This window comes from Malaclemys terrapin, chromosome 6 (genome assembly GCF_027887155.1).
Source record: "Malaclemys terrapin pileata isolate rMalTer1 chromosome 6, rMalTer1.hap1, whole genome shotgun sequence".
NCBI classification, from domain to species: domain Eukaryota; kingdom Metazoa; phylum Chordata; order Testudines; family Emydidae; genus Malaclemys; species Malaclemys terrapin.
The window spans coordinates 63,642,656-63,654,960 of record NC_071510.1 but is presented as its reverse complement, the minus strand read 5'-3'; the positions used below and the strand labels follow the sequence as shown (position 1 = coordinate 63,654,960).

The window sequence follows — 12,305 nt, the reverse complement described above, 5'->3', positions numbered from 1 at the left end:
TTGATAAATGAAAGCTGGCATCTGTGTTGTGACTAAGAGAGACTTAAAATTATTAGCACTTTATCTCTTCCTGCAGCCTGAGTTCATGGGCCCGCTTAGGGCCCTTGAAAACACCCCTGGGATTCTAGATGATACTTCCCAGTTAATCGCATGCCTGCACAGCAGCTGTGCACAATGAAGTCTGCTTCTTCCAGATAATAAGAGGCATCACTGCAGCACACAACAGCTCACCTTGGCAATGGGAATGTCATTGCTGCTACTGCTCGTGCTCAGTTCTCCAGTACTGGGGTTCACGGGTCGGTTTGCAGAAGTGAGACGACCTGGACTGGATGGGCCTGTTGCCTGGATGCTCTGTAAACGTGTTTGCAGTTCCCGAACCTAAAATCAAATGTAACATTCTTTTTTTACTTTTATTGTTTAGATAATTAGCTAGCTCTTTCCCCTTTTGCTGGCATCCAACTGATGATTACTGACTGACAAGACCAGGGAAATTCTGATTATTGTAAGGCTTTCACTGTGGAGGGGTGGGCATTGATTCAGAACTCTCCCCCACTGCCAGCCCCTTCTAACTAGTTCAGTGTGGAAATACACAAATCTGCTGACACAGAACAATTCTTCGTTCCAGCTTGTTTTATATAATCCCTTGAATGCAACAATATTATGTGTATAAGAATCTCCTTCTTTGGAATGAAGTTAAAATAATGCTTTGGACTAAGATTAGCAAGTGTAAAGAACATGGTAAGTAGACAGAGATCCTACTGCTAGAGTCTTCAATGGCTGGAGAGAGAGGCTCTAAAACTGATGAAATAGTTCTCATGCATAAATATCCCAGGATGACTTCACTGCATTAAAAGGCCAAAGTAATTGAAATGTAAATAATTTATTAATACTTTGAAAACTACAATTAAATAGAGCACCACGGAGTGAGTAATGTCAAGAATGGGAACTTCTAGAAAGAGCACCCAACCAATCGTTTGCTGAAGCTCTAAATAACCACACATTTTGTAAAGAACTGAACTGTCCTCATTATATGCCAAAGAAATACAGAATTGACCTCAAAATAGTTTTAGGGCTAAGAAAAAAATGGCTTGAAGAAGCCAAATGGTATTGCTGGGTAAGAGATTATAGGGTTTACCTCAGAATAATACTTAACAAACAAAGAATAAATGGTCGGCTTGAACACAGCAATTATACCATAGGGGAAATTAACAGAGCTCATTTTTCTGCAAAACTAGCATCCTGGCATCAAAGGAAAAGGGGAAAAAAACACCCTCCCCAGTTTGAAGGGGAAAATTCCCTGAATGACAAATTTATTTTTACTTACATATTTAACTTACGTGTGGATTCTGTTAAAACAATGAACAGCCAATGTACAACTGATATTTTGCCAAAAATTCTAAAAAATGCAGTAACGTTTTAATTGTGTATGACCTATCTCACAGCCACTTGTAAAATTCAGACTATAATTTCTATACCATTGTACAAGTATGATTTTATACATAAATATATATTAGCACCAAACATAGGTTAATATTTCAAGCATAAGCCCTCAGTCAAACTTAAGGCTGTTGCATTAAGGTTTTGGGCATTCCCAGCTTCAGAGCTCTTAAGGTACATTGTTATTGTTATTAATTTTTAGCATTGTTATCAAGAGTGGTGGCCTCATTATGTCCACTGTACAGACACATAGGAAGACAAGGGCCCTGCCCCAAAGAGCTTTCAATCTCATTTAAGACAAAATAATTGAGTGTAACAAACAATACAAGGGAAAAGAAGAGAGGGAACGATGAAGGTAGCAGTAATAAGAACTCTGGTTAAAAAGGCTAACTGTGGGAATAACTTGGAGGCTCACCCAGAATGGGACGCTAAGAACCTTACACAAAGTGCATCCAATAGCTCAACCCCTTTATATGTTGCAAGGTCCAGAGAAACGGAGTCAAACATGTCTGTGGAGCCCTTAGGCCAGCACATGCACCTCTTCAATACATTTTAATTAGCTGGGCACATACATGTAAAACACCCACCCACGGCAAACAATTTTCAATTGGTAACTCAGGCTGGGTTTACATACACATTTGACACCGATATAACAGCATTACTGCAACCCTCTAGGGTAGGAGTGCTGCACTGGTATAGAAACTGGTGAATTGCACTGAGGTCATGCTCACGCATGTCACTATTTATACTAGAGCAGCTACACTGATGCAAAAAACCAAACCAAACCAAACCACCAGTGTAGACAAGACCTCAGTCAAATCCACATCAAATTTTACTAACATACACAAGAGCATTTCTCTTAACAAGGCTATCTCCATGCCAAACTCTGACTTTCATTCCCCAGTTATTTAGGCTGCAAAGCTGTGCGAAATGTTTTTAAAAGACTGTATCTATGAGAAAAGTATTTCCTCCCCTTCTCCTTGTATTCAAAATATTCTGTACCGTTTTCGTTCAAACTTAAAAAAAAAATCACCTTTGGCCAGAGACCAAACTTGGAAGATTTTGGTTCCAAAACTGAAAGTTTTGCAAAGTTATAGGCAACTAAAAACAGAGGGTTAAAGTGAAAAGTGTCTGAAATCTTAACCACAGTGGTCACTACTGTTCCCATGATGCTGTGTACACAGTCTCATACATACATTTTTAAAGCCACCTTACATGGACAATGTTCCATAGAGCTCCTCACAATGCAATCAAACACTGACAGAGTCGTTTCCTTTGGTCTATACTTTATTATCGAGCAGTGATTACTGATCTATCACAATTACAGAGTGAACTGCTGTAAAGGATTTGTAAAACAATATTTGTAATAGAAAGAAAAATTAACCAAGTTTAGACCACAGCCAGGAAAACAGCTTTACTTAGGAAAGCACATGGTCAAAAACTCAGAGCACAGCCTAACCATCAATGTACACTATTAACTGCTTCAATATTCCGTTTCAGAAACAAAAGGTGAAAAAAGAGAGCGCACTAACAACCCTGAACTGTGTGGTCTCTTTTTTACATACAAATCCAGAGTGTTAGCTGAGTAGATTACAGGCTGAATCATTACAATTTGTAAATGAAAATAAGAATGTGTCCATTTTGCAGTGAATTTATAGTAATGTTGAGTAGCTAAATAGAACAAATTTGTCTTACCTGGAAATAGGTGATCTCATAATGCATACATTCACCAATCCAAAATCTCATTACTGGGTTGCCCCACCCACTGGAGAGCCCAGAGGCAGCTCAGCTAACTATTTCTGGTCACCAAAACCTTCTTGATAGAGCTGAATGCACCATCTCCTCAGAAAGTAACTTTCCAAGCTACAGGTAATGGTAATTCTAGAGAAAAAATAAAGGAAGACCAGAGAAGAGGGATCGAGAGAGAAAAATGTTATAGGAGGCGGTTTCTCTGGATTGGCGGATGTATGAATTATGAGAAGACTAATTTACAGACAAGGTTAAAATTGTCCTAGCCTCTTACATCTCTACATCCACCAATCTGAAGTCTCAATACTGGGGCAAATAAGCACTGTTACTTGTTTTCATTATATAGTGTAGATTAACTTCTGACTGAGTGTTCAGTCGTGTACAAGATATGCCTAGAGATACTGTCCCTGTCCCAAAGAGCTTACAATGTCAGAAGAAAAATATTGTTTATATAGCACCAGAACTTTCCATGAAATTTTTGTGCCTTACCTAAATGGAAAATGAAGATGACAAAAGAAGAGCTAGGAAACAGGGTTAAAATAAATAATGTGAGCGACTTTATGTTGAGACTACAACTTACAAGTTCTGATATTTTCTAGACTGATACTGAGATAGCACCATGGGATGGTGTAAATAGTACAGTATTGGAGGTCAGTGGTGGAAAGCAAGGTGAAAGAATATGAATTCTGAGGAAGGATTTAAAGAAAGAAATTGAGGATGTTTGGTGAGATGAAAGAGGAATGCCATGGCAAGTTTTGAGAGCAATATGAAAGAAAGCATGAAGTTAAGAGCGGGAGGGGAGAGAAGCAGAACACTGAGATGAGGTGTGGAGGGAGGTGAAAGATTTAAGATCAGGATGGTTAAACAGCATCTATTGAGAAACACAAACAGCATCCACTGAGGCTCAGAAATCTACTAAGACTTTTAAATCTCCAAAGTGTTCTCTCTTTTCATGAACGCTCAACTATATGCAGACAACCACCTATATGTACACTTTCAGCACTTTCACTCATTGTGCAAATAACAGAACTTACACTTGCAGAACCCCACTTGCACACGAAAAGTGAGCCTGGTTTAGGAATGAAAATGGGGATGTTCTAGTAGCTGTCCTGCAGATTTCTTGCAAGGTCTTCTCTCTCCAATAGAGGGCTCAGAGTGAATGTGATGCTTGGTGGAATTTTATTTGTACATGTGTATAAATCTGATGACCAACATACCTAATTAATACCTCTATATCTTAGATTCAATTAAAAGCATATTTTTGGGTGGCCAGATGTGACCAAGTTTACAGACAACTCTAGGCACACCAGTGTAACGCCACTGACTTCCACGTCGATAATCCTGATTTACACCTTTGTAACTGTGAGAAGGACCAAATCTAACAGTCTAACTCAAGTTTTCTGTACTACAGGAACCGAACTTAAGAGTCTGCACAGTTTCAACTTGTGTAGCTCCAAGACTTCTAAAATGATTAGGTCTAGGACAAAGAGATGGTGAGGGTACCTACGATATATAAGTTAAGAGCCTACGATAAAAATTAGATTTCTCTGGGAAACAAAAGCTTGCAGAAAGGGTTGTTGGGTACATTGGTCTCTCAGATAATTTACTCACCTAACAGGGAACATAGGAAAAAGAAATAGTCACCTGTCTGCTATGAGCTCAAAGGAAAGTTGCCTGAGAGCTCAAAGAAATAAATGTAATTCCATTTCGTTACTGATCTCAGAAACTAGGTAAAAGAAGGATAAATGGCTAGATTCTCTTGGCTTCCAGAGAGATTACAAGAGCTCATGTGGCTCATGACCTTAATGTGAAGCCTTGTGGAAGAGGTCTCACAGAAAGTCAAATACTTCTGATTCAATAAGCAGAGCAGCTGGTATCCCAATTCTGAAATTATTTCCCAGACTCATGGGCTAACCGAACCATCATTTCTTCCCTAGTATCTCTGAGTGGTTTGAGTGTCAATGGATGAATAATCACAAAGTGCAGTCAAATTCCATGTGGTCAGGTTTTGGAGTAATACTGGGTTCCAAGGTAAAAGAACTGTGAATTGGGAAATCAAAGGCTCACACTTCCAGTGGTTTGCAATTCAGGAGTGGTGAGGCCAGTTCATTTGTACTTGGATAATTTATTATTATCCCATTTATTTCCCCAGCTCTTCTGGTAATCAGGAGAAGAAATACGGTGTACAAGTGGAACCTCACTATGGGAATGAAAAGATACCCATTAACCACGCCATGAGCTCCTTTTGCCTAGGATAATATATTGACGATAGCCCTGTGTGATGCACGAGTGGCCATATAAAAGGTACCATAGGTGCTGGAACTAGGGATACGGGGGGTGCTGCAGCACCCCCTGGCTTGAAGTGGATTCCATTACAGACAGGGTGCACAGTTTGGTTCAGTGGCTCTCAGCACCCCCATTATACAAATTGTTCCAGCACCCCTGAAAGGTATGACATATGATGGGAGTTGCTATACCACATAGCTGGATGTCAGTATTGCTGAAATACATTGTACCCTGGTGTATCTTCTGTCATCCTGAAGGAAAGTATCTAATAGCTGAGCCAACTGTCTTGTGTGTTCAAGCAACTTCTAAGGGCTGAGTTAGATGAAGCAGTACTTGCCTGTGTTGTCTAAAATCTAATGCTGCAAGCAACAAGTCTAACATGATTGACTCCACTGTCATGCAGGAATACATCTTCCTCCTGGCAGAGGCAAGGGCCCAGTAATGCAGAAACAGTCTTCCTATTCAAAAGCTGGTTCATGACCTCTGGGATTTCTCCATTTAGAGCTTCCTTCATGTTACTAACTTAGGTATACAATACCAGCAGCAGCTGGGCCCCCACTAAGCATCCTCTTAGATAGCAAGTAACAGCTTAGGAAAGGCCTCTGACCTCTGAGGTGTAGTGAGTATGCTCTCAGACAGCATGAGGTTGCATTCTTTCTTAGAAGTCTATTGAGTGTCTTCTCGGTGGGGAGGGTGGCTTATGAGAGGCTGCACTGTTGTCTGTGGAGGAGATCCGTTTTTGGTTCTTTGTTTGCTTTAAGAGTCTTGTAGATTGTTCTTCAAGGAGAAACCAGGCATAAGATAGCTTTAGTAAAGCAGTGATTTGAGCGGGGAACACTGTCAGAACATTCACTGATGGAGGCAGTAAACTGGGGAAGGACTGTGCACACAGCACAAATTATGGGGGAAGTTTTCACACTAACAAAACGTTAACTGAATCCATGATATCTAGTAGACAGGGCAACCCAATTGTGAGACTCAAGATTAGTGTATGTATTAGGAATACTAAATTCATTTACAGAGAAACTTATTTTTTTATATATGTGCGTGTGTGTGTGTGTGTGTGTGTTCCCTGCTAGTAAATACTGTCATTACTATTCTAATTGGAGTAGTAAGTAATTTCTAATTAGGTTTATTAATATTAAATAATGCTTAGTAACACAAGTAAAAATGAAAGCAAGAATTGTATATCTCTAACATTTTTTCCTTAGAATGCAGAGGGTGGGACAATTACGAACCACTGAATGAAAAAAAAAATGAAAACAGGGTGGGAGACAGAAAACCCTGCCATACTTTATATTAAGATTGCATTTATAAAGCATTCATAAATGATTAATAGATGTATATAAGTATGTTGGAGACATGAGTTGTATGTGTTATAGATAATTACAAGCACATCAGTAGAATATGTTCTAGTGCAGGGGTCGGCAACCTTTCAGAAGTGGTGTGCCGAGTCTTCATTTATTCACTCTAATTTAAGGTTTCGCGTGCCAATAATACGTTTTAATGTTTTTAAAAGGTCTCTTTCTAGAACTCTATAATATATAACTAAACTATTGTTGTATGTAAAGTAAATAAGGTTTTTAAAATGTTTAAGAAGCTTCATTTAAAATTAAATTAAAATGCAGTGCCCCCTGGACTGGTGGCCAGGACCCAGGCAGTGTAAGTGCCACTGAAAATCAGCTCACATGCCTACCCCTGTTCTAGTGGTTATAAGCAACATATTGACTTGTCGAGTTCTATAATGATTGACTATCCATATAGTTAAACATCGTTTAAACCTTTATAAACTATTTATAAATTTGCCCTCAATATAAAGTATGACCAAGAACTCTCAATTGGTATCACTTTTCTATTATTTTGATTAAGAGATAATTAGTGCATTAGTTCCTAATCCAACTTTAAATAAAAAGGGTGTCAGCTGCAACACCATTTCTCCCTCCTCCTTGACCAGTGACCTGATTATTTAATCATTCAATAACTCCCTAAGAAATGGAAGTCTCTTTTACAATTTTAATACTTTCCAATTATTATGTTTCTACTATAAGCAGGACTAAGCATAACAAAATATTGCAAAATATGCAACAAAATATTGCATACTATTTCCCCGCCTTCTGATTTATTCACGCAGAATGCAAGCCTTGTATGTGGGTAGGATAAGAACATAAGAACTGCCACACTGGGTCAGACCAAAGGTCCATCAAGCCCAGGATCCTGTCCTCTGACAGTGGCCAATGGCAGGTGCACCAAAGGGAATGAATAGACAGGTTATCATCAAGTGATCCATGCCCTGTCACCCAATCCCAGCTTCTGGCAAACCATTCCTGCCCACCCTGGCTAATAGCCATTGATGGACCTATCTTCCATGAATCTATCTAGCTCCCTTTTGAACCCCATTATAGTACTGGCCTTCACAACACCCTCTGACAAGGAGTTCCAGAGGTTGACAATGCGTTGTGTTTGTTTTAAACCTGCTACCTATTAATTTCATTTGGTGTCCCCTTGTTCTTGTATTATGAGAAGGAGTAAATAACACTTCCTTATTTACTTTCTCTACACCACTCATGATTTTATAGACCTCTATCGTATCCCCCCTTAGTCGCCACTTTTGGAATGCAGGATGGAAGAATGCAACACTAGTGTATGACTCAGTCTTCTGACAATTAAATGCGTCTTGAGTGGCCAGTGCCTTTTCCAGTCTCTGGGTCTTCATGACTTTTCAGCCACACCCGAGCACAGTCCTTTTCAATGGGATGGGGAAGGAGCACTAGTCTGAGCATGAACTGGATGTATGGTTCAGGAATTCACACAATGAAAAACAGAAAAGAACCTTCTGTGTCATTTAATGAAGGTGCCAAAATATTCTCTCAAATGTTTCAGAAAATAAATATACATACAAAACCTTACCTACTGACTGTAAACCAAGGGAGGCCAAAGTGCACTACGTAACCTACAGCTTTCTACCAAGCATTCTGCAGTTCTTGTAATCTTTGATACAAGATTATAAGTCCCAGCATGCAATGCTTCACACTGATCCTTGCAGACGAGTGTTGGGGCCTGTCTCTCCCTAACAGAAGGAAGATAATGAAGATAAGACCAGCAGCAGAATGCTCCATTTTATGCAAAATGTAAATCGTATGTATCCTGCAGGCTCATGGCAAAGTTGGAGTACCCTTTAACTGTACAATGCTGCACTGCATAAAAGACAGCTATTCACCTTTCATAACTGTTGTTCTTCAAGATGTGTAGCTCATGCCCATTCCATTGTAGGTGTGTGTGCTCACCACATGCACCAGTGCCAGAAGTTTTTCCCTCAGTGGTATCTATAGGGGATTGGCTCTGGTGCCCTCTGGAATGGCATGTGTATGAAGGGGTGCCGCCAGCTCCCCCATCCCCTTTCTTGCTGGAACTCCAACAGAGGGAGGAAGGATGGGTCATGGAATGGACATGAGCAACACATCTCGAAGAACAACCGAAGAACTCACAAAAGGTGAATAACCATCTTTCCTTCTTCACTTTCCTTCACTATCAGTGGAGGCACAGCTGGTGCTATCTCATGGCAAGTATGGATGCAGGTGGTGCTCCAGGACGAAATCCTCTGAGAAGACATCAGGAGGCCCTTCATCCTGTCAGCTACTGCAATGAAGAGTTGAGTAGATCTGCGTTGTGCAGACGCCTCTCCTTGTTGGACACATGGGGCTTTGGACAGAGCACTGGGATGAAGATATCCTGGTTGACATGGACGTGCAACACAACCTCTAGCTGGAAGGTTGGATGGGGATGCAGTTGGACCTCATCCTTGTAGAACACAGTGTACGGGGGCTCCGATGTGAGGGCTTTATTCTCGGAGACTCGCCTCACTGTGCTAATAGCTACAAGGAATGCGACCTTCCATGACAGGTGTGAAAGGGAGCAGGAAGCCAGAAGCTCGAAGGGAGGGCCAGTGAGTCTGGCGAGGACTAGGTAAAGATCCCACTGGGGAGTTGGGTCCTGAACTGCCAGGAAAAGCCTCTCAAAGCCCTTCAGGAACCTAATCGTCATCTCGTAGGAGAATACTGATCTACCCTGGATGCTGATATTGCTGATAAGTGTACCTTGATTAATGAATAAACAAGGCCCTAATGCTTTAAGTGAAGCAGGCAATCTAGGATGGATTGTAGAGATGAATGGATCAGAGAGATATTCCGCTCCAATGTCCAGCAGGAGAAGCCCTTCCACTTTAGCAGGTACATTGCCCTGGTAGAGGGCTTTCTGCTTTCCAGGAAGATCTGCCATACTTGAATAGAGCAGGCTTGTGCCTCGGGATTTAACCATGCAGCAACCACACTATGTGGTGAAGAGAGGCAAGGTGCAGGTGCAGGAATCGTCCATGATCCTAAGAGGACAGGTCTAGGTGGCTGGGGAGTGTCCCTGGGGCTGCCACTGCTAAGTCCATGAGTGTGCCGAACCAATGCTGGCGCAGCCAAGCCAAAGCGATCATAATGACTAGAGCCTTATCCCTTTTGATCTTCAAGAGGACCTTGCCGATCAGTGGGGCTGGCAGCAAGGCATACATCAGGTCTCCTGACCACGACAGGAGGAAGGCATCAGATAGCAAGCTGCTGTCGAGACCTTGCAGAGAGCAGAACCAGTAATATTTTCTGTTCTGGTTGGTGGTGAATAGGTCCACTCAGAGAGCTCCCCACTTCTGGAAGAGCATCCTGGCGACCTCCAAGTGGAGGGACCACTTGTGGTGAGAGAAGAAGGACCTGCTGAGGCAATCTGCCAGCGCGTTCTGGACGCCGGGGAATGCAAGGCTTCCAGGTGGATAGAATGCTGGATACAGAAGTCCTGACAAAGGGCTGATGATCGAGCTCCCCCTGTCTGTTGACAGAAAACATGGAGGCCGTGTTGTTTGAATTGGAGGGTATACCCCCCTGCAACAGTACTGAGCACCCACTGGTCTCATGTTATAGAAGCCCAAGCAGGGCAGTAGGGCAATAAATGGTTGGAAAATAAAAAGGGGTGTTGGATTTAGGACACAGGCTGGGAGGTCGCCCTTGAGTGCACCCTCAAAATGCCTGTTTGTTACCCGGCTGGTGGTCGGTACAGCTCGAGTGAGCCGAGGAGGCTGGCGGTTGGCCCTGTCGACATTTATAGCCCTTGCCCTTCTTGTGGAAGGGCTCTGATCAGGATTGACTACTAAATCTGTGGGTCTTCTGTGGTTTGAACCACTTTCTTCTGGGTGCCAGCATGTAAAGGCCCAGGGAGCGCAAAGTAGCCCTAGAGTCTTTCAGGCCATGTAATCTGTGGTCTGTTTTCTCTGTAAACAGCGCCAGGCCATCAAAGGAGAGGTCCTGGATCGACTGGCCCTCCACCAACAGCCCAGATGATTGCAGCCACGATGGTCTCCTCATGGATATGGCTGAAGCCATGGTCCTGGCTGCAAAGTCTGCTGCGTCCAAGGCTGCTTGGAAGCAGCCCTCATCACTGTCTTGCCCTCATGAAGAATAGCCAGGAACTCCCTCCTGGGCTCCTCTGGCAGCGAGTCCACAAACTTGGCTATAAACTGCCAAATGTTATAAACATAATAGCCAAGTAGGGCCTGGTGATTGGCCATTCTCAATAGGAGACTAGCAGTTGAATAAATTTTTCTGCCAGAGATCGAGCCTCTTTGTTTTTGAGGGTTGAACCTGGTTGCCCAGTCTGTTGTGCTCATTGGCTATGGATACAACCAATGAGCTCGGGGAGGGATGGGTATAAAGTTATTCAGAGAGAGAGAGAGAGAGTGTGTAAAAAACACTTTCTACTGGCAATAGTGTGGAGAGAGAGAGTGTGTGTGCGTGTGTGTGTGTAAAAAACACTTTCTACTGGCAATAGCTGCCTCTAGACTTTAAACAGTTTACTTTAGGATGGCTATATCACTCAGAGATAGGGTAAACCTCTGCATTGTGAAATTAGCAACTACATTATGGGCATCCTACAGAAATAAGTAATTGCCTCATTTACTAATGACCTGTGAGAAACAAAAATCTGTATGCATGTCATTTCTTAACTACTGCTCTGCAAAGTGGCACAATCTGTTAACTGAATGCATTAAATACCTAATTTAATTAAAACTCTAACAAGCCTCCGAAAACCTATTGAGAGCACTTTGTTTGATTACAGACATTGGGCTAAAGTAACAGACCTATTGATCTGATCAGCTTCAGTTATTTTCTCTATCCAATTTAATTTATGCAGAACAAAAACTAAGTTTTGGCAGGGTCTCCTCCCTGCACTTCCTTGGGGAAATAATCTGAAGTGACTCTGGGTTCAGGGTTGCATATATAAAATATTTAACAGGGCAAAGAAAACACTTATTGTGCAGCAGCTATGGACATAGGTTACATTATAAATGCAAACATGCTTTCTAGTGCAACAATTACATAGTGTTCCTGACACGGTCACGTATAATAAACAGACTCCTCCAAGGGGAATTAAACTAATTGTTCTGCATTAAGTGTGGTATTCAAAAACATATTTTAACAAACATATTTAATAAACCAGAATGAATGAAAAAGGTAGAAAATTATTTTTAGTTGGGAGAAAATTCACAAGCTAAAGCAAAAGATAATCTAATGCATTTCCTTCCTATTACTTACAATTTGTAATCTTAGATGCTTAGTTCAGGTATGGCTTTAGGAGATGTATTTTCCCTGCCTGTTCCTCGCTGTCCTGGAGAGAACACAAAGAGACCACCAAACAAAAAACCTTCCCCCACAGATCTGAAAGTATCTTCTCCCCTTATTGGTCCTTTTGGTCAGGTGCCAACCAGGTTATTTGAGCTTCTTAACCCTTTACAGATAAAGGAG

General features: G+C 41.6%; 1 protein-coding gene across 4 annotated transcripts in view; it reads right to left on the bottom strand.

Annotated features, from left to right (window-relative positions):
• The window catches only part of MCC (MCC regulator of WNT signaling pathway), a 340,541-nt gene that overhangs the window by 58,061 nt on the left and 270,175 nt on the right, over positions 1-12,305 (bottom strand). For all 4 annotated transcript variants that reach the window (XM_054032915.1, XM_054032914.1, XM_054032917.1 and 1 more), the window contains one exon: positions 232-378. In XM_054032915.1, coding sequence (XP_053888890.1) covers positions 232-378 — 147 coding nt within the window. The remainder of the gene's footprint in view (positions 1-231; positions 379-12,305) is intronic.